At 42.7% G+C, this 22,529-nt stretch overlaps 1 protein-coding gene across 1 annotated transcript; it reads left to right on the plus strand.

Moving 5' to 3' along the window:
* Positions 1 to 1,433: 1,433 nt before the first annotated feature.
* ELK4 (ETS transcription factor ELK4) lies at positions 1,434 to 21,735 on the plus strand. Its single transcript, XM_064273301.1, has 5 exons — positions 1,434 to 1,548; positions 9,577 to 9,792; positions 11,151 to 12,026; positions 12,797 to 12,913; positions 14,430 to 21,735. The coding sequence occupies exons 2-5, from the start codon at positions 9,586 to 9,588 to the stop codon at positions 14,526 to 14,528; spliced, it is 1,299 nt and encodes a 432-aa protein (XP_064129371.1). The 5' UTR covers positions 1,434 to 1,548; positions 9,577 to 9,585; the 3' UTR covers positions 14,529 to 21,735.
* The last annotated feature ends 794 nt before the right edge of the window (positions 21,736 to 22,529 follow it).

The following is a 22,529-nucleotide window of genomic DNA, read 5'->3' on the forward strand; positions in this document are numbered from 1 at the left end:
TCCAAAAGCTTACAAAGAGACGATAGAATCACATTTCACTCAGAGAATTCGATTAATGTCACCACGAATTTAATCGCAGGGATGAGGGGGAACGCAAAAATAAATGACATGACCATTCACTGGGTGTCTACCATGTTGGAGGTACTGCACTAAGCATATTACATCCCATTATCTCATTGAATCCTCTCAGACGACGCTGCGCACTATCACCTTCATTTTACCTGAGCGAACTGAAGCTCAGAGAGGTTAGCAACTCACTGCAGGTCTCACAGCTAGTAAACGGCCAGAACAACAGGACTCTTTCATTCCACGTTAAATAGAATATGCAGCCTATTTCTTGGAGTCTGGTTCAGCAGTTCAGTTTATTAATTACCGAGTCCCTTCTGCTCCTCAATTGTTCAAGTGGCCTCTTGTACCAGCTGTGACCTGGCTCCTTAACAATTACATTTAACGAGAACCTAGGGGCTAGAAGCTGAGCTAGGTGATTTATGCCCTAATGTCCTGTGATCAGGGCACTCAGAGATCGGGTGCTCTCACTCCATCTTAGAGACGACCAAACTGTCTTGGAGAGACAAGGCTGTGCTTAGTGAGGGGCAGGGCCACGACTGGATTCCAGGTTTCTGGCTCCAAGGCCAGAGCGAGCTTCTCCCACGACTCCAGCGTTCCGACGTGCCAGTCCCCGGGCCAGGGAGCCACACTGCCGATCTGCTGTTTATCGACCGTTCGTAAGCACCGCGAACGGACACCTCCACGAGAAGGTGGTGGCGGCACCCACTCCTCCGGCCAGCCAGCGAGGAGGAAGGCAGGGCGAGCGGCAGAGGGACGAGCCCTCGCACTCAGGCCCCCGGAACGGCTGCTGGGCGGGCGCCACCTCACCCCGCGGACGGAGGAGAGAGCTGGCAGAGGCCCCGGAAGCCAGCGGAGACGGGAGGCCGAGGTCCCGACACAGGTGGCGGCTCTGCTCACGCCGGCCGCGTCGCGCGCCTCAGGAACGGAAAGTAGCCGGACCGAGGCCGGCAGAGTGGCAAGTGGGGAGCTCCAGGGGGCGCCCTCACTACATCCGCGCCCGAACGCCCACGACCCCCAAGCCGGGTTCTGGGGCGGCCGCGGCTCGCAGCACCCCTGGGGCCCTCGGCTCCTCCCTTCCCGCCCCCGGAAGTGACGCGCGGCGGCTACGGACTCAGGGAGGGGCCCGCTGGGGGGGTTTGAGAGTGGCGGCGGCAGCGGAGCAAGAGGCAGGCCGGGCCTCGGCGAGGGACGCCCGGAGCGCGCGCCCGGCGGGTAGCCGCCCGACGACTCGCGCCGCCGCCGCCGCCGCCGCGAGCCGGGGCGGGGCGCGAGGGGCTGCGGCGGCCGCTGCTCCGGCGGCGAGAGATGCGGGCGGCTGCGGGCACCCGGCGGGCTCGGCTCGGCCGCCGCCGCCTTCTGCTCTGCCGCGGTGGTCGCAGCGGCTGCCGCGCTGTCCTTGGGTTCTCGGCGTGAGGAGGCGGCGGGTGAAGAGGAGCAGCGTGTTCGAGGCGGAGACCGGGAAGGAGCCCCGCGGCCTCGGTGAGCGGCGAGCCGTGCGCGCCCGTCGGGCCCCGCTGCCGCAGCCCCCACGGCCGGGCCCGGGGCCGAGGGGCGCGCGGTACGACAGGAAGTGGGGGCGGGGGCGGGCGGCGTGGGTGCGCGCCCCGCGGGGCCCGCCCCCGCCCGGCCCTGCGTCCGGCGTCCCGCGTCCCGCGCGCAGGTGGACGCGGGCGGCCCGCGCGCCGCCCTCGCGCCCCTGCTGGGGTCTCGGGCGGCCCCTGGGACAAACGGCGGCGGTGCTTGTTGGCACGGGTGGGGAGGAGGGGGCGACTCTGACTTTATGTAGCGACAGGAAGTTGGAAAATGAAAGTACAGTAATTCAGTGCTTTCAGAGGCCCCGAGAGGTGGCGGCTCTTCCCCGGACTTTGATCTCCCCTGGGGCACGCGGTCACCAGTGTTTCCTCCTCTCCCCCAGCTCTGTTCATCCGGTGTCGGGCTTCGTTCTGTGGCTGCCACTCTTAAGTGACCCCCGCTCCCCCCTCACTTTCCGCCCCAAGCACAGCTGGGCGAGGCCGGTGGCAGCTCCACTCCTGGGGAGATCGATTGGAAACCTCTTTTGGGGGCAGAATATGAAGTGGCTCTGGCAGGAAATAAGGGGTATTGTTGACTGAAGTAGGCGAAAGATAGTTGGCTTTCTTCCGAGCTATTGCTATTTGAAGTTTAAGGCGTTTAAATAGAAACTAGGGTTTTATTCTTCATCAAAATGGTTCCCCCATTTACCCTTTTGGTTGTTGGGTTAGACCCCTCCCCACACCCCTCCCCCAGTGCTGCGTGGAAAACTTGATGCTTCAGTGTTTAGGGCTGTCGGTGGTGTTTTCATTAAAGTGTATCATGATTCAAATTTTCCCCCTGAGGAACTCTCTCTTTGATTTATTTAAACATTTAAACTGCATAAGTGGGATCCATTGCGTTCTTAGGGAAATACTGTCTTCAAAGTTTTTTTTGTAATGCAACAGTATACTTTTAATATTCACTTAATATATAGGGCCGCTATGAGTCGGAATCGACTCGACGGCAGTGGGTTTGGTTTTTGGTGTTTAGTTTAAGAGCCTATGCAGTTGAATACATCTGGTTACTTTTTGACAAGAAGATGAATTTTTATAGTACTAAGCTTGATATGTTTTATAATTTTTTTTTTTTTAATTTTTATTAAGCTTCAAGTGAACATTTACCATTCCAATCAGTCTGTCACATGTAGGTTTACATACATCTTACTCCCTTCTCCCACTTGCTCTCCCACTATTGAGTCAGCCCTTACATGTTTTATAATTTTATTTAAGCAGCACTCTGAGGAATTTGGAGACCTTTATTTTTTGAGTCTTAGCTAGTGTTTCTGGAAAACAGTTGTGTTACAGGTCACCACAGCAACTGGAGTATGTGTATTATAAACATGTTTAGGGTGGAAAAGGTTTCATTTAATAGAGACTTCCTTCCCCTAAGAAGTTACTTCAGCATGCTCCTTTCAGTTTAGCATAGGGATTAATCTACTGCTATCTTGGAATTGTTAAAGTTGTGGTCAATTACGATGTTTTCAGCATTTAACCCCTCAAAGATCAACCTACTACATTTGGGTTAGGTAAGTGTTTCCTTAAGTATTATACTGAAAAGCTCTTAAAACTGTAATTGTAGCCATAAACAGAATGACACTCAAGGGGCACACCAGCCCAGGGGCAAGGACTAGAAGGCAGGAGGGGACAGGAAAGCTGGTAACAGGGAACCCAAGGTCGAGAAGGGAGAGTGTTGAGAGTGTTGACATGTCATGGGGTTGTTAACCAGTGTCATAAAACAGTATGTGTACTAACTGTTTAATGGGAAGCTAATTTGTTCTGAAAACCTTCATCTAAAGTACAATAATAAAAAAATACCAGAAAAAAAGTACACACGAAAATCTCTTATGAATACAGAAGGAAAAAAAAAGCTAATTGTAGACTTTCATGAGAAGGCAAATAAACCATCCTTCTCCCATTTGACTGATAGGTAGCAAGAATAAAATAAAATTTATTTTTTAACCCATCATTTCATCTTTGTAATTTTTAATAACTGTCTTCTGGAAAAAAATTCCTGTAGTTCTCTCTTATGGTTGAGAAAATCATTAAAGTTCATACTTAATACCACACTTTTGGGAACTAAAATGAGATTGAACTTAACTACATATCTAGAAGTTCACCAACTTCTCAGTGAAAGAGTAACCTGATAGCAGCGTTGAATGAATGAAATATCCTTTAAAGTACTCACTGAAGATGTCCATTTTTGTGTTATTCAGTCTTTCTCAGAAAAAAACTCGTTCCACAACTTCACTCCCTAGCCGCAATGTCCTTTTTCTTTCATTCTCAACAACCTTCTGTCCCAGGCCCAGAAAATCAAACCCGTTGCCATTGAGTTGATTCCTACTCATAGCGACCCTATAGGGCAGAGTAGAAGCGCCCCATGGGGTTTCCAAGGCTGAAATCTTCACGGAAGCAGACTGCCGCATCTTTCCTCCAGGGAGTGGCCGATGGGCTTGATCTGCCAGTGTTTTTGTTAGGAGCCGAGTGCCTAACCACGGTGCCACCAGGGCTCATCTCACTGCTTGCTACCCCACTAATGAAGGCAAGGTGGAAGTTAAACCTGTACCACCTATGGAACACCCACATACTTTTGGGAGCCAACCCGTGGCTCAGGATGGCACTATGTGCACCTTGTGAAGAGTGTTAATGTGCTTCTGTCTGTCTGGGCTCATAGTTTAGCCATTGTAAGCCTGTGGGGCTCAAGCAGTATCTGTAGGTATCAAGACTCCCGGATTTGGTTTTTGGAATTTTTCTAACAACAAATGGAATCAAAAATGCTAAATCTGTAGTAGCCCAGAGATTCCAGTTTTCTGCCTTTCTCTCCTTTCTTCTCTCCTCATCTCTCTCACACACATAATCACACCTCTACGCCATATCAAAAAGGCCAAACCTTTTGCTGTCGAGCCTATTCCGACTCAGAGCGGACCCTATAGCACAGAGTAGAACTGCTCTGTGTGGTTACCAAGGAGCGGCTGGTGGATTCGAAATGCTGACCTTTTTGTTGGCAGCCATAGCTCTTAACTACTGCTCCACCAGGGCTCCTACCGTTATATAAGCGTTCTTAATATGGAAGTAATGTCTAGAAATAAAGAGACGGAGTTCTTTGGTTAAGCTGTTATTCACTAGGAAGTAGTTGAGTCGAAATTGATTCAGTGGCAACTAACAACGACAGTTTTAACAGGCTGGTTAGCTGTTGTCAGGTTGGCCCCTGACTCATGGCTACCCTGTGCACAACAGAACTAAACACTGTGCCATTCTCATCATTGGTCATAGATTAGACCGTTGTGATCCACAGGGTTTTCACTGGGGGGAGGGAAGTAGATTGCCAGGTCTGTCTTAGTCTGAAAGTTCTACTGAAACCTGTTCAGCATCAAAGCAAGCCTCCGCTGACAGACAAGTGGTGGCTGCATGAGGTGCTTGAGCCAGGAATTGAACCCGGGTCTCCCGCATGGAAAGCGAGCATTCTACCACCGACCTGCCAGTGCCTCATTTTAACAGGCTCAGGCTAGCCAATCTTTGTTTAAATGAGAAACCTATGTAGTATAAAAGTAACTTGGCATAAATAGGCATCATCAAATGTCTGGTAAACTCAGAGAAGTGACAGGGAACACTCCTTCCACTCTCTCAATAATTGATGGATAGAAAATAAAACCACTATTTTAACCCGGTTTAAGTGAGGCCGTGAGAAACTATGATTTCTAGTGGGCATGGTTATTTAGCATTGAGGAGGTGTTAGCTGCCACCATGTCGGCCCTGGACTCATGGCAACCCGATGCACAATGGAATGCCCAATCCCGTACCATCCCTGTGATTGGTTGTGGATCTGACTGTTGTGACTCACAGGGTTTTTATTGGCCCATTTGATATTTTGAAAGTAAATATGAGGCATTTCTTCCTAGTCCATTTTAGTCTGGAAGCTGCACTGAAGTGGAGCATCATAGTAACAAGGAAGCCCCCTCTGACAAACAGGTCGTGGTCGCACGTGAGATGCACTGGCCAGGAATCCCACCTGGGCCTCCTGCACGAGCGGTGAGAATTCTGCCACTGGACTACCAGTGTCCCCCTAAACATTAAGATTTGTACATTAGTATCCTGCCCTGGTGGAGCTTTGGTTAAACACTCCGCGGCTAACCGAAAATCAGTGGTTCAGACCCACGAGCTGCTCCTCAGGAGAAAGGACCTGGCAGTCTGCTCCCTTAAAAGATTACAGCCTAGGAAGCCTATGGGGGCAGTTCTACTGTGCCCCGTAGGGTGGGTCTGAGAAGGAATCCACTGACACAAACAACATCACTTATCCAATATGTAATGCTTTTTTTTTTTTTTTTTAGATAAAGGTTTACAGAACAAACTAGTTTCTCATTAAATAATTAGTACACACATATTGTTCTATGACATTGGTTAACAACCCTACAACATGTCAACACTCTCCCTTCTTGACCTTGGGTTCCCTGTTACCAGCTTTCCTGTTCCCTCCTGCCTTCTAGTCCTTGCCCCTGGGCTGGTGGGCCCCATTAGTCTCATAGTGTTCTGTGGGTCTGTGTAATCTTTGGCTGGAGGGTAAACCTTGGGAGTGACTTCATTACTGAGCTAAGAGGGTGTCCGGGGGCCATACTCTCGGGGTTTCTCCAGGCTCTGTCAGGCCAGTAAGTCTGGTCTTTTTTTTGTGAGTTAGAATTTTGTTCTCCATTTTTCTCCAGCTCTGTCCAGGACCCTCTATTGTGATCCCCGTCAGAGCAGTCAGTGATGGCAGCTGGGCACCATCTACCTATACTGGACTCAGTCTGGTGGAGGCCGTGGTAGTTGTGGTCCGTTAGTCCTTTGGACTAATCTTTCCCTCGTGTCTTTAGTTTTCTTCGTTCTCCCTTGTTCCCAAAGGGGCAGGACCAGTGGAGTATCGATGGCTGCTTGCAGGCTTTCAAGACTCCAGATGCTACTCATCAAAGTAGAATGTAGAACATTTTCTTTATAAACTATGTTATGCCAATTGAGCTAGATGTTCCCTGAGACCATAGTTCCCACAGCCCTCAGTGCAGCCATTGGTCCCTCCAGGGAGTTTGGATGTATGTATCTATGGAGCTTCCATGACCTTGCCTTGAACAGGTTGTGCTGGCTTCCCCAGCATGTAATGTTTCTTTATGTGTGTGCTTTTATCCATCCAGGAGGTGGTTTCCCTCATGAATATAATATATGACTGTGATTAGAGGAACTTGGCTTCAGAGCCTCAGCCTCTGTTAACTCTGTGGTTCTGGAAGATGTTTCTCCCTTTCTATTTATTATTTTCCCATTTCACTTTTAGGTAACAGTATCTCTGTACAACCAGCTTCACAGTGATACCATGAGGATTATTGGAGGACATTTTCATTGTTTCAGAAAACTTACAGAAACTGAGATATTTATCTTCAGCTCTTTATCTTTGCCCTTTTTGGAAACAGACATGTTTGATTTTTAAGGATCCCATCCTCTTAGTTGTTGTTATTAGAATTAGGCTTCTCAGGCCTAACTTTTAGAATGTTTCTAGTGTTAGGGTTGTTGGTTTGTTTCCTTCCCCTTAGGGTTTTTTTTTTTTAATTATGAGAATATAATTGACATACCATAAAATTTGCCTATTTAAGTGTACAGTTCGGTGGTTTTTAGTATAGGCACAAAAGTTGTGCAGCCATCACCACCATCCACCTTGAGAATATTTCCATCACCCCAAAAAGAAACCCTGTACCCACTAGCAGTCACTCCCCATTGCTCCCCCGCCAGCCCTGAGCAACCACTAATCTACTTTCTGTTTCTACAGATTTGCCTATTCTGGACATTTCTTATAAATGAAATCTTACAGCATGTGGTCTTTTGTGACTGGCTTCTTCCATTTAGCATAATGTTTTCAGGGTTCATCATGTTGTAGCATGCATCAGTAACTCACGCTTTTTTATGGCCAAACATGCCACTGTGTGGTTGTGCCACATGTTGTTTATCCTTCCATTGGTTAATAGACGTTTGGGTTGTTTCCACTTTTTGACTATTACGAATAATGGTGCTATGAGCATTTGTGTGCAAGTTTTTGTGTGGACATATGTCTTTAAATTCTTTTGGGTGTATACGTAGGAGTGGCATTGCTGGGTCATGTGGTTACTCTGTTTAGCATTTCGAGGAACTGCGGAGCTGTTTTCCAAAGTGGCTGTACCATTTTACACTTCCACTAGCCTTGTATGAGGGTTCCAGTTTCGTTTATATCCTTGCCGATACTGTTATTATCTGTCTTTTTCATTACAGCTATCCTAGTGGGTGTGTGAAGAGGTATCTCGCGTGGTTTTGATTTTCATTTCCCTAATCATGTTGAGCATCTTTTCATGTGCTTACTGGACATTTGTATATCTTCTTGGGAGAAATGTCTTTTCAAATCCCATGCCCAGTTTTAAATTTTTTTTTAATTGAGTTTTAAGAGTTCTTTATATATTGTGGATGCAAGTCCCTTATGAGATACATGATTTTGAAAATGCTTTCTCCCATCCTGTGAACTGTCTTTTCACTTGACAGTATTGTTCACATCACAAAAGTTTTAAATTTTGGCATATTCCAGTTTGTCTGTTTTTGTAGTGTTAGGTTTTAATGGAATTGATTTAATTTGTTTTCAGGCCCTCTTTTGGTCCATTGAGTTCTCGTTCCTAGATAAACACAGGAAGGTCTTGTTTTGTGAAGGTTTTCAGTTATAAGCTTCTTGGGAAGACCTTGTATGTATTTGGCCAGAGTGTTTGTCCTAAAGAATTCTTCCTAATAGACAAAGTGTTTTGAAGTTTTACAAGGAGAATAATACATTGTGAGCATTTCCTCACTGATCCATCGACTAAACCAGTAGTTCTCAACTGGGTGATTTTATTCCCCCATAGACAGTTGGCAAGGCCTGAGACATTTTTGGTTGTCCCAGCTGGGCAGAGGGCGCTATTGGTATCCAGTGGGTAGTGACCCAGGATGCTTTTAAACTGTGTACAGCGCACAGGACCATCCCCCACAACGAAGAATTATTTGGCCCAAAATATCAATAGCACCAAAAATACCAAGCGTGGATAAACAGGGAGATGGTAAAGCTTGAGATATTGAAGGATTTTTCTTCATTTTGTGTCTTGATAATAAAATAAAATGAAACCCTGGTGGTGTAGTGGTTAAATACTACCACTGCTAACCAAAGGGTCTGCAGTTCGAATCCACCAGGTGCTCCTTGGAAACTCTATGGGGCAGTTCTTTCCTGTCCTGTAGGGTCGCTATGAGTCAGAATCGACTCGATGGCACTGGGTTTGGTAATCAAATAAAAGGAGGATCTGTGTGGATAGACTGTCTGGACGGAATGGTGACAGAACTTGTGAATTAAATCAGGGGTCATTTTGCTGAATTCTGGGTGCTGACAATTTGCATGGAAATTACATTTACGGTAATGGAACTGTTCAAAGGGGCAACATCAGTGATGTAAGAGTAGATTATTCCTTACACCTTGGCCCTGAAGCAACACGCGTACGTGAACTAACTGGGTTGATTTAGTTAGATGCTGAAACGGTGATCTCCTCAGAGAATATGACAATGGAGGTTAAGTAACAGCGATATTCAAGTGATTGGTAATCTTCAGTCCGCTCCTGTAATTCATAGAGCTAGCATTATCTTTCCTAAAAGTCACTTGTTGCGTAAGAGAAAGATTTTTCTTAAACGGAATGGCATGGCAGTTATGAGTTTGCACTCTGGACCCAGATTGCCTGGGTTTAAATTTCAGCTCCAGCGTTTGTTTGTGTGCCTTAGACAAGTTTCTTAACCCTTTTATGAATCATTTTTTCATATGTAAAATGGGGAGGCAATAGTATTGATCTTGCAGGATTATTATGGAGATGAATTGATTCATCTAGAGCCCTTAAAACAGCGCCTAAGGTGGTGTTGTAGAGTGTTGGCTGTTAATCTTCCGTCTGTCTTGTCTGTGTCCCCCCTGTAGCCCCTTGCTATGGACAGCGCTGTCACCCTGTGGCAGTTCCTTCTTCAGCTCCTGCAGGAGCCTCAGAACAAGCACATGATCTGCTGGACCTCTCGGGATGGGGAGTTCAAGCTTCTGCAGGCAGAAGAGGTGGCTCGTCTCTGGGGAATGCGTAAAAACAAGCCAAACATGAATTACGACAAACTTAGCCGAGCCCTCAGATACTATTACGTAAAGGTAATACACAGCCCAATCTTAACACTGTATAAAACCAAAACCTAACCCAGTGTTGTCAATTCGATAGTGACTCATAGCGACCGTATAGGACAGACTAGAACTGCCCCGTAGGGTTTACAAGGAGTGGCTGGTGCATTTGAACTGCCGACCTTTCGGTTAGCAGCCAAACTCTTAACCACTGCGCCACCAGGAATCCTGATACTGTATAAACCAACCAAACCAAACCCAGTGCTGTCGAGTCAATTCCGACTCATAGCGACCCTATAGGACAGAGTAGAACTGCCCCATAGAGTTTCCAAGGAGCGCCTGGGGGATTCGAACTGCTGATCCTTTGGTTACCAGCCGTAGCACTTAACCACTATGCCACCAGGGTTTTCTGATACTGTATAAAAAAAAAATTTTTAGAGACCCTTAAAATAAGAATTGTTCTTTCTCTCCTTGAGGGTATAGATACTAATATCTGGTTTATTTTAATCCAATTTATTTTATACCCTCGGCAGTTTGGAAGTAGGATAAAAGGAATGGCCCTGCTGTGTTTCTACAAACTCCCGTCACACATTTTTATTCCTAATTGCAGTTGTCTTTAAAAGACGAAGTGAGTACAGGTTTGGAATAAGATAAAGGAAACTTGCGATTCTTGAGGATAAATAAATTATTCATGTGTATGTCGTAATTTAAGAATTACCGTATAAATACTTGTTCTTGTAGGTTTACTTTATTTTTAGTTTTTAGTGTAACCTGGGGAACACAAGTTAATACCTTAAAGAATAACACATTAAGTTGATTTCTTAGTTAAAATTGTACTTTGTACTTAATTTCTAATTATTTTGAATGTATTTTGGGCCCTGAGATAAAAACAAATGGCTCAGGAGAATAGAATTAGGATGAGAAGCTGAGCTCTTAATTTCTTTAACCTTTAAGTGGTTGATCCTATCAGCTCTCTTTATGGAGATACTAGGTAAGAATTTCTGAAGGAAGTAGGAGCCTTAGCAGAAGTAATGTCCTAAATTCCACTTGGCTTACTCAGGATGTGTATACCTGTGTCTTTGGAATTGTTTGGAATTGCATTTCAGCAATTTCTGACTTAATACAGATACTTGGTTGAGAGTATTAAGCAATTAAAGTCTTTTAGGTTTTATGTAATAAGACATTTAAACGCTCTTGCCTTAATTTATGCTCCATAATAGTGGGGACTGTGTTCGGTATGGCGAGATAAATTTGGATGGTTTTGAAGCTTTTAAGTAAACTGTGTCTAGGTCTCAAAGAGAAGACAGACATCCTTAGGTCAGCTTTTTTAATATGCTGTGGCATATAAGTTTATCAGAAAGTATAAGAATGCTTATTTTGTTTGCCTACAGAATATCATCAAAAAAGTGAATGGTCAGAAGTTTGTGTACAAGTTCGTCTCTTACCCGGAGATTTTGAACATGGATCCAATGACAGTGGGCAGGATTGAGGGAGACTGTGAAACGTTAAGCTTCAGTGAAGTCAGCAGCAGTTCCAAAGATGCGGAGAATGGAGGGAAGGAGAGACCACCACAGCCTGGTGCCAAGACCTCCAGCCGCAATGACTACATACACTCTGGCTTATATTCCTCGTTTACTCTCAACTCTTTGAACTCCTCCAATATGAAGCTTTTCAAATCTATAAAAATTGAGAATCCAGCGGAGAAATTGGCAGAGAAGAAATCTCCCCAGGAGCCAACATCATCTGTCATCAAATTTGTGACAACACCTTCCAAAAAGCCACCACTTGAACCTGTTGCCGCTAGCATCTCAACTGGCCCAAGTGTTTCGCCATCTTCAGAAGAAACTATCCAAGCTTTGGAGACTTTGGTTTCCCAAAAACTGCCTTCTCTGGAAGCCCCAGTGTCTGCATCCAACATAACTACGGCTTTTACCACCACCCCTCCTGTTGCGTCCCTGTCCCCGTCTTTGCGGGAGCCTCCTAGAACGCCCTCACCACCACTGAGCTCTCACCCGGATGTCGACACAGACATTGATTCAGTGGCTTCGCAATCGATGGAACTTCCCGAGAACTTGTCACTAGAGCCTAAAGACCAGGATTCAACTTTGCCAGAAAAGGACAAAACAAATAATTCATCAAGATCCAAGAAGCCCAAAGGATTAGAACTGGCACCCACCCTTGTGATCACAGGCAGTGATCCCAGCCCACTAGGCATCTTAAGCCCATCCCTGCCCACAGCGTCTCTTACACCGGCACTTTTTTCACAGGTAGCTCGCTCTTGCTTTTTAGCATCTCCTTTGTTTGCATTTATTCACTTTCTTAAACAAATCCAGATTTTGTAGTCACAAGCTCTCATTCTGCTACTTAGTTTTGTCTTAGGTTATGTTTGATCCTGTGAAAGTAGCCCAATTTCTCAACTAGGCTTCCCAAATAAAAGGTTTATTCTGTTAAAAATTTTACTGTGCTATATAAATAAACAAATATTTTGGTTTTTCCACTTCTTCCTAAAGGAAACAAGTTTTTTTTTTTTTTTGCTCTTATAAAACTAGATATCTTATTTAAAAAAAAAAAAAAAGTAATAATCTGAAGTTAAGAGAACAATAGGTCCTGAGAACCTTAAGGAAAATGGTTGGTGTGATGTTAAGTAACAAGTTTATGCAGTAGAATTAGATATTTATTAACTTGCTCATCTCATACAACATTTTAATAGGTAGGTTACTCCCAGCCCTTCTCATTGTAAAGAAACCTGCGTGTGAATCAGTTACCCATTAGTCCTCTGTACCCGAATTCAGATTGGTTCTCTTATTTGGGAAATACCCTATAGGAGCTGGGCAAAAAAAAAAAAAAATTATTTTGATCTTTCTTAGGTTGTACAAATATTTTGAGTTTTTCCTGATGATAAATTTTTAGAGTTGGTGATATTTGAAGTGGAGAGCGGGACACTGTTGGGTTCAGGGCTGTGTGTGTGTATTATATTAAGGACGGGACATAACCCTAACAGGTCATTTGATGGATTTTTTTGCTTCGTGTATTGCAGACGCCCATATTACTGACCCCGAGCCCCTTACTCTCCAGTATCCACTTCTGGAGTACCCTCAGCCCTGTTGCTCCCCTGAGTCCAGCCAGACTGCAAGGTGCTAACACACTTTTCCAGGTAAATGACCTAAAAGGCCTGTTTCTTATAATTGGGGCATGTTAAATGAAGAAATAGCCAAAAAGGCACTGTCCCCTGTTCAGTTTAACCATTCTACAGCATATATTTAATAAATGTTCTTTGATTTATTTTTTAATTTCTAAGTGTTCATTTCCTAGCCAGCAAACAGCACGGATAAATATTCATAGCAAAGTTTCCTTCTTTTTCGTTTAATATTACACGTTTGAGATAGACCAAGAATTGTTCAATATCCTAGTAGATTTTGAGCCCACACAAATTTTTTCTGTTATTTTAAACACTAGAAATCCTTTATTTTTAGAAAAACCAAAAACCAACCCCACTGCTGTCATGGTTAAATATATATGTGTATTTTAGGGGAGCCTCTCTGCACATAGGTTTCTCCTTTTAATTGAGGGTTTAAAAAAAAATTCAGAAAGCCTTGAGAATAGTATATCAAATACTCCCATTTCCTCCTCAGAACTGGTATTTGTGAACATTTTAACATCTTAAAAAAAAAAAAAATTATCGCTTTACCAAGACGTTAGGAAAATTCTTGGAGTTTTTTTTTTTTTTCATTGTACTTCAGGTGAAGGTATACAGAACACAAACTAGTTTCTCATCAAACTGGGTTCCCTATTACCAGCTTTCCTGTTCCCTCCTTTCTTCTAGTCCTTGCCCCAGGGCTGATAAGGTCTTGTAGTTTTTAACCATTATTTTGCCCCAGAGTATGTAGACTTTATAACTTGCAGACTTTCTTGTGGTTAATTCATTCAGTTATTCACAGGTGACTTACTTTCTTACAGTTTGTCATCTAACTTTTCATTTGTTCTTTGGGAATGGTAAGGGAAGAAAAGAAAATTAAAATCTTTCTACTTCTCCATTTGTTTGCAAGAAGCCCTAAATTATGGATGAGAAAGTGTATTGAGAACTTCCCATATTCCATTTTTAGATGTGTCTTTGCCCTTCACTGACAGACAGTTGAGTTGTGGAGTCACCTGAGACCTTATATAGCTTCAACCTCAGAGTACATGCAGGGACGCCCCTTTATAGGGCGACCCCCCTGTAACTGCCTGTGCCCGTACAGAGATTTAGTAGATGGGTGTTTCTTTCTGTACCTTTCTGGACCCCTTCAGCGGGTCTGTGATTTGCTTTATAATTGAATTACACTCTGTAGTGCATATTGTCACTACTGAACTTTCTGAAGTCTTCCTTTGGGAATGAGGTGTGAAGGAAGCCTGTATGCTTTAGCATATAAGGGAAGGTGTAAGTTTGTTCTTTGTTCCATTTTATCAAGGCGGTGGGGAAGGTGTTAATGTTAAAAACCACTTTTTCATTAAAGTTTTTGTTACGATGTCACATTCTTCCTTGATCAGCAATGGCTGACTTTGGGAGGACCAGGCACTGTGAACCCTTGCAGAACCCCGTTGTCTTCTGCCTCAGGGAATATTTAGTTGGGCTGAAAGTAAAAGTTGGGGTTGAGTAATAAGATGATGATGTGTTTTATTTTCTTTCTCAGTTTCCTTCTGTACTGAACAGTCATGGGCCATTCACTCTGTCTAGCCTGGATGGACCTTCCACTCCTGGCCCATTTTCCCCAGACCTACAGAAAACATAATGTGTGCCCTATGGAATGAGAGAACTGGGGAACAGAGAAGCAGAGAGACATTCACCGTGATTACATCTGAAGTGAGCAATTGATAAATCCACAAAGCTGATAAAGGACTGTTGTGATTTCTCCCATTCCCCATCAAACTGCCTTTTTGGAATTCCTTTGACTAGGACTCAAGTTGAACTCTGTATAAAAATGCCTTAATTGGAGTCCAGACTCCACCTCCTTCTCTTTTCTTTTTCGTAGTATTTTGAGCTTTGTATTAAAGTTTTGGTGGGATTTTGCCTTGCAAGAGCCGTCAAGGACAGAGTTACTCATTCTGGCCATTGGGACCCTTTGGCCAGAAAAAAAAAAAAAAAAATCATGCTTAGAGTATATTAAGAAATACTAGTTAAATGAAATTGGCCATATCTTTAGGACTTAAGTGTGCTGTGTTGAACCATGAAAAATGAGCTGTAAAGAATCATTCCTATTCTCACAGAGTAAGAGTGGAGCAGTGCTATTGGGGAGATTTTTTTTGTGTGTGAACTGTGACATATGTCAGCAGCTCCACAAAATGCATCTTGTTTACATTCATTCAGGGTGGATCTCTTAGCCATATATGTGATCTTGCCTGAACCTGTCAACAGAGCATAGAGCTAGTCTACCGCAACCTAGGAAGATTTGTAAACCTGGGGTTTTAGACAGTGTTTGGAACATCCAGTGAGAATATGGGACCCCACATCTAGCATGGAAGTGTCTGCCCTCTGGGCGATGTGACCACGTATTCCTGAAATACAGTATGGTAAATGCTGTCTTTTCATCGAGATGAACCTGGGCTTTGAAAAATTGAGGCGCCTTTGAAGATTCAGTTAAATAACTTGAAACGTGAGATGTTTTCCCAGATAGAAGATGCTCAAGTAAAGGACTGTATTTTCTGTTCCTTTGACCTCATATTCTGTGGTATAGTTATCTTCTTTTCCTTTTAAATTTAAGGTCCTTAGAGGTTGTGATAGTTTTAAGAATGGAATTAGGAAGATGAAATGCAAAGGGAAGCCTCCAGATCAGTAGTGAGGTAAAGATGTGCTTATTTCTTCCAATTTATTTTTAATTAGGAAGGAGCGGAGTTCACTTGGGAATGCTCGCACATAGGGTTGGATTGTTTGTTTTAGTGGTAAACAATTTCAGCCTCGGGCCTAAATCACCACGTTTATAAGATATGACCATACAGCCAGGTGCAGACAGATTTGTTGGTTTCCCCAAACTGAATTGAAATTATTCCCACAGCAGGACCTTTGGTTGATATATTTGGCTCTAAAGCCCAGGATGAAATTATATGCCAGCACCACCACCCTGCCCATTAAAATCTTCTTTTAACTCTAGAAATAGTCCCTGTAATTGACTCACATGAACTGAATGGGAGGAGGGAGTAAGGACTGGGGGACTCAGAATGACAGAGACAAGTCAGCATGTTCCAGGTGCATTATATTCCCTTTAAGATGTTTATATACAGTGTAGAGAAGTTTGTGTAGGACATCTGTGCTAGCTCCCTAGGAGTGACCTTTCTATTTGTAGGTTGAAGGTCTGTTCTGGGTCATGTGTGGCTATCAGCCGAGAGTCCTGGTTCTGAAAAGTGCAATAGTAGTGTTAGACGGCAGCGTCCATTTCCTTTGCATGCCTGTTTGAAATTAGACCTCTCAGCAGCACTTTCAAATAGTTTATTAGGTTAATTAACATTTTGTACCTTAAGTAATAAATATTGATGACTCGAGTTAACTAGAAGTTTTAAATTTTCAAAGCACAGAAGTATTTTGCCTTTTTTTTTTTAATCCACAGAAGTTTATTTTCTCATATTTTGCCTTTTTGAATTAAAGGAGAAAAGCCATTTGTTTTCAGAGATGGTAAGGAACTGTCTCAGCATGGGGGTGCTTGGGAACCACAGGTACCATTAAAAAGCAGTAAAAGCAACTTGTTAGGAACCAATTTTGTGAGTCCTCTTTCTATGCGCCTATCTGGAGAGCCTCTGAGAGGTGTGAGGCGTTAGGAGTTAATGATCTGTCTTCTCTTTGAGATCAGCTAATTTGGGAGAAGCTTGTGTGTGTGTGTGTGTTTTCTTTTTATTAATGAAAGTTTACATCCTTAGCTAAAGGTATGAGACAGAATGTTCTGTTTGTAGACTGCCTCCTTCCTAGATAAGTCTTCAGCTTCGTATTTGGACATACACAGAGTTCTTACATCAAAAGGTGACACACCATTTTAACATCAGTATTCCCTGGAGAGACTTACATTTGGTAGTTGTGGTGGTTTCCATCAGTTGCCAGAATGAATGCTGTTGGGCACCAGCGGCCTACACTAAAGGAGGGTAAGCAGGTTGTACGGGGTTTGAGGACATCTGCTGTCAGTGATTGTTCTAGCTTTTCTTCTACTCTGGCCCCATTCGCTCAGTGGTGTGCTGGAAAATATTTAACAGCCAGGCTCTCTGGGGGAAAAACCCTTAATTTGTAGCCTTTGCCCATTTCTGTGATGTAAATTACTCCCACTGTGACTGATTTCAGGCCACCACCATACAGTTGGGAAGAGATAATGTAGGCTTGACTCAGAGCTGCTGCCAGCAAGCCACTGCATTTGCCACCCAAGAGTGGGTTTTTACATAATTTCTAAAATAACTTTTTTTGTTCACATCTCATTATTTAAAATACAGAATTAAAGTCACGTGTCTGACTTTAGTAATGCTTTTTTTAATGATTTGCCATGGTGCTTTTGCAGTGTTAAAGTCCTCGTGGCATGTTTTGTGTTCAGGTAAAGTAGAAACTCTCATTGACTTTTTTTTTTTTCCTGGTATGTAATTGAAGACTCCAGAGGCCCCCCACAAGTCAACCTTAAACTTAGAGTTAAAATACAGGTTTAGTTTTTTTTTTTCCCCCAGATTTTGATGGGAAAAGTAACCCATGACCCTTAATAGTAAAAGGGCACTGGATTTTTTTTTTTTTTCCAAACTGGAAAAATTCCTTGAAGATTTACATATTGTTTTAGAGTTAAAAAAAAAAAGACAACACTGCCTGTTGAGTCTGTATACCTGGCGTGATTTCTGGTTTTCTCCATACTTGTCAGTTAGGCTCGGAGGGGAAAATAAATCATAGGCTTGGAATTCTTGAACTGCACCTGCAGGCTGTTGATTGTATCACATCAGCTCTGTTTACACCTGTCACTGTAGGGTGTCTAGTCTGTCAACATTTTTCATCCTGATCTCAGAATTTGTGTTGTGATTCTGAAATTCTAAAAAGTAGCTTTGTATCTTTCTAGTGAATTTAAGCACGGGTAGAGTAACTCATTGATATTTCAGAAAAGCAACCTCTAAGTCTTTTGAACACATATTTTGAAGAGTGGAAAGATTTTGAACACAAATGCCCTATTAAAAATCCATACATCTACATGCTGAGTTATGTACCACTATACTAATGATGAGCCTTGGTGGCGCGGTGGTTAAGAGTTTGGCTGCTAACCGAAAAGGGCAGCAGTTTGAATCCACTAGCCGCTCCCCTGTGGCACAGTGATTAAGCACCCTGCTGCTAACCTTTCTGAAAGATCAGTGGTTCGAACCCACCAGCAGCTCCTCGAGTGAAAGACCTGGGGACCTGCTCCTGTAAAGGTTACCGCCTAGGAAAACCTGTGGGGCAGTTCTGCTCTGTCACATGAGGCCATTATGAGTTGGAAATGACTCGATGGCATAAAACGTACTAATGTGTGTCCATTATAATGTAATATGTCCATTATAAAATGTGAAAATAGACATCAAGGATGACATAGAGAGTAAATATTGCATACAAGTTCTAATACTTTCTTCCTATACCTGACACACATTCAACTTTAAATACCACTGACTCAGGATATTGCTTTAGTCTAATCCTCGGGGAAAAAAAGTGTGTGCCTTTGTTGTGATATGTGGAGAACTCTTTCACAGATTTTCATGTCAAATCTCTAGAAGTAATTCGGAATTTTTAGGAGAGCTCGTTATCACCTTTCTGGAATTGCACATTCTTTTTCATAAGTTGCCAGATAAATAGCCCACTACCAGATTTTTCCAGGGACTTCACCCATGTTATTTTTGACAACAGCCTGTTGTCTCTTTCCTCTTAGTATTCAGTATGATTCTATATTTTACTGGTCTGTTGATAAATTTTTAAGCCTTCTCTCTTATATTTTGCCAACAAATTCAGAATTATTTCAAGTTGCTTTATGTTAAAATACATAACTTCCATTTTCTTGCTGCATTAGTAAAAATTTTTTTTTTTCGGTGCAGTGACATTTCAGCATCTGAAGGAATGCTTTTCTGGTCGAGTCGGTTCTGTTTATGACTTCATTTACCATTGTTTTACACTACTTGTTTACATGGCAGAAATCTAGAATTGTGCTGTTGTTAGTTGTCTAAATAAGTGTGGCTGTGAGCGCAGGTCTCTGTGCAGAAGCCTGGGGCTCTGAGTGAGTCACCAAACCAGCAGGAAAGAGAGACTGCCCGTGATGTAGTCTGTTGTCTGAGGGGAGGACAGAATATATTTTGTGAACATGGGGTGGAACGAAGTGATGGCTCAGTCTGCAGTCATGTAAGTGAAGTTGAGGTCGACCATCATTGTCTCTCTTGAGGGAGGTGCTCTGAGTAGAGAACAGGTCCTATGGAAAGTATTTTGTTCATTATCTGCTTGGCTCTGGGTCAACAAATAAGTGTTTTGTTACTGCTTTTAATGCTGCTGGCCTTGCCTGAGACAAGGTGCCCTGTTACTTTTCTTATGTCATCGGAACTCTGCTTACTGAAGTTGAAGTTATAATCTTAGAATCTAGAATTGTTGTGGGTGGTGATGTAGTAAGCAGGACAGAAGGCGGTCTGATTTCATTTCTTGTACTTGGTGGAACCTGTTAGTATAAAAAGTCCTGTTTTGACCTGTAAAGTGAGCAGATCTGAAAGGTGGTTGTCGATGTGGAATAGCTGTTCCGTTTGAAGCTGCCAGTTTCTTCAAGCTGCTCTTCTGGGAAAAAACCTTTTTTTTTTTTTTTTGTAAAGTCACAGCCTGCCAGAAAGTAGCAATTTCTAGGATGCTGCCATTCACACTTACCCACTGTGAAAGACAGAAACCCAGAGTGGTCTGTGGCAGAAGGAAATGGTGGCTGTAGGCTTTCTCTAGAAACCAGGAAATCCAAGTTTGCGTTAACATGATTTTAAATGAAACCTTTAACAAGAAAATCTACGAGAGATGCAATCAGACATACTAAGTCTCTTGAACTTGAATCTTTTGAGAATAATACATATCAGGAAGTATAAAATTTTACTTTGAAATTTTTAATTAGGAGACTAGAACATTTGTTTCCAAGTCATTTTGATGCTTTGACTATGTGTGTGTGTGTGTACTGAGTGTGTATGTGTATTTTCAGAGGGAACATGTATTATTCATCCTCTAGGCTCCTAGGCTATTTCATATAAGAACTTAAACTGCTGCACTTTGCAGTTGCCACTTCTTAAAGGTTAATGCCTTGCACATTTCACATTTTTTTAGTACCTAAATTGTAGGCCTTATAGACTGACCGCTTGCCAGCTTTTTAGAAGTACAGCGCTACATGTGATGTATTCTAGACAAAATTGTCGGAAACTCTTCTCATGTGCTCGTGTTACTGAGCCAATAAGGATGTCCTCTCTTAAAAGTTCTACATTTACTTTTGCTTCTGTGTAAAATCCTTAACTGGTTGGGATATAAATTCCTCAGAAGCAAAATTCCTAAAATACAGAGCTCTGACCGTGAATCAGTACACTAGTGGAGGGATTCTGGTATTGTGGCCTCATTTATCCTTTTGAAAACTGTACATAATAAGCACCTCAAAGTAGAGTATCTTGGGCTAATTGCTCTTCTCAGCTTTGCCTCGTTTTCCATCTCATAAGGGCCCATTCTGGTTCTTGTTCCTTCCGAGGATTTTGAGCCCTGCTAGGACAGGCCTGGGATCTTCTGGACTGGGGGTGCCCCATGGCTGGACCAGAGCTCTAGCCAATGGAATCATTGAAGTACGCCTGGAGTTCGGGGTGGGGATGCCAGATACCGGTGTTCAGTCACTTGGCACTTTTTTGAACACCATTGTTAGCACTGTTTTGTTTTTAATAACTGGAAGCACTTAATGATTATTTTATTCGTTTAATTTCACCTTAAGGATATTGAAAGTCAGGGAAGTAAGATCTACTTCTCATTTATGTTTTCTGATACATGAGACTCTTTGGAGAAGGGATGAATGGATTATGTAATGAGCCGCTCTTCTGGGCTCTCTGTAAGGTATGCTCTTTTGGCCAAGATGTTTTAAAATAATTTACAAGCTTTTACTGTTGCGCTTTGTAGAAATTTATGAAATGTTTTAATGATTCGCAATTGATGGATTATATTCAACTTTGTAAACTATCCCATTTTAAGTTTCTTTTCTGTTTAAGCATTGTTGCTTACTGTCTGTTGCTATGTAGAGTACATAGTCCCTTGTAAGACATTTTGTATTTTTTGTTTCTGGGGCAGTATTACCAGTGGCCTTTATATTACATTATACTCATTGGTCATGTGGTATAGTAGCATATTTCATGAACTTCCCTGTCCAGTAATAGTGAATTTAGCTAAGACACACATATGTAAAAATGGAAGAGAAATGAATGCAATTAATTCTTGATTACCCGAGGCCTGTCTGTTCAGTTTGGCCATGGATCTTTTGCTGACAACAATCAGATCTGTTTCTTCACTTTTGCCTTCTAGCAGTTTCATTTATCTTTGTGGGTAGGGAAGATTAAATATGAAACTCAGTCCAGTCATTTTGCTACTGGTTACCTTTGGTTTAAGCATTTGGTTTGAGGTGAATAAAAGTTTTTACTAAAATTAGTTTTTAGGGAGGATTGTGCCCTTTATTCACTGAATAAATAAGTTGGGTTAAAAAAAAATATATATATATATATATATATATATAATTTTGCATTTTGAAAAAGAAACTAATAGTTTTTCACAAGCGATACTGGATGTTGTAAAAATGTTTATACCAGGAGACCACTTGGAATGAGTATGATTAATGGGAAATAAGTGTAGCTGGATGATCTGAAATTTCACTGGCCAGGTGCCTTGGCCACAGTGGCTCTGGCCGTTTGTGGACTACTCAGTGTGGACATCACTTAAAAATTAAATGATGTTAAACGATAAACTTGATTTTCATTCACCCAGCTCTGTAATTCCAAAAAAAGCACGTCTTCCATGGACTGTTGCAGTGTGTCTGCAGCAGGGGAAACCCATGAGACAGACGTCATCATTCATGTGTGTCTCAGTTAGGGACACGCACCTTCCTGAAACCTAGATCAGTGAGGTTGAGAAGACGGTTACTTCATTGTTTATTTTATTGAAATCTTTAGCTTATAGTATTCGGTATCCACCGCTTTTATATAGATAGATGCTTGTATATGATGTAAGTGCCCACCTACCCAAAGGAATGAATAACTGTTAAAGTGTTATTAGTAACTTGTCTTAATTTCAGTGTGATTTACATTAGGGAGACCTTCAAAGTATTAAAATCACCTTTTTGTATTCTTTTTCATAAAAAAGCAATTAAATTGGTAATCGCTAACTAACATTTATTAAAATTCACATTAAATGTTGAAGCGGCTGTTCTGTTTAAGCATTGTTGCTTATCGTCTGTTGGTATGCAGGGGACGCAGTCCCTTGTAAGACATTTCATATTTTCTGTTTTTTGGGGCAGTATTACCAATTGAAGGAGCCCTGGTGGCACAGTGGTTAAAGCCCTTGGCTCCTAATCGAAAGGTCGGCAGTTCAAACCCACCAGCAGCTCCGTGGGAGAAAGATGTGGCAGTCTGCTTTCGTAAAGATTACAGCCTTGGAAACCCTATGGGGCAGTTCTACTCTGTCCTGTAGGGTCGCTCTGAGTTGCAATCGACTTGGCGGCAACAGGTTTGGTGTTGGGTTTTTATTACCAGTGGCCTTTATTTTGTTGTGTACATTACACTCATTGCTT

Source organism: Loxodonta africana, chromosome 20, assembly GCF_030014295.1.
Source record: "Loxodonta africana isolate mLoxAfr1 chromosome 20, mLoxAfr1.hap2, whole genome shotgun sequence".
Taxonomy (NCBI): Eukaryota; Metazoa; Chordata; class Mammalia; order Proboscidea; family Elephantidae; genus Loxodonta; species Loxodonta africana.

Coding starts and splice junctions, on each gene's coding strand:
- ELK4 (XM_064273301.1), top strand. CDS start 9,586: ATGGACAGCGCTGTCACCCTGTGGCAGTTCCTTCTTCAGCTCCTGCAG. Junction 9,793..11,150: donor TCAGATACTATTACGTAAAG/GTAATACACAGC, acceptor GTTTGCCTACAG/AATATCATCAAAAAAGTGAA. Junction 12,914..14,429: donor GTGCTAACACACTTTTCCAG/GTAAATGACCTA, acceptor TTTCTTTCTCAG/TTTCCTTCTGTACTGAACAG.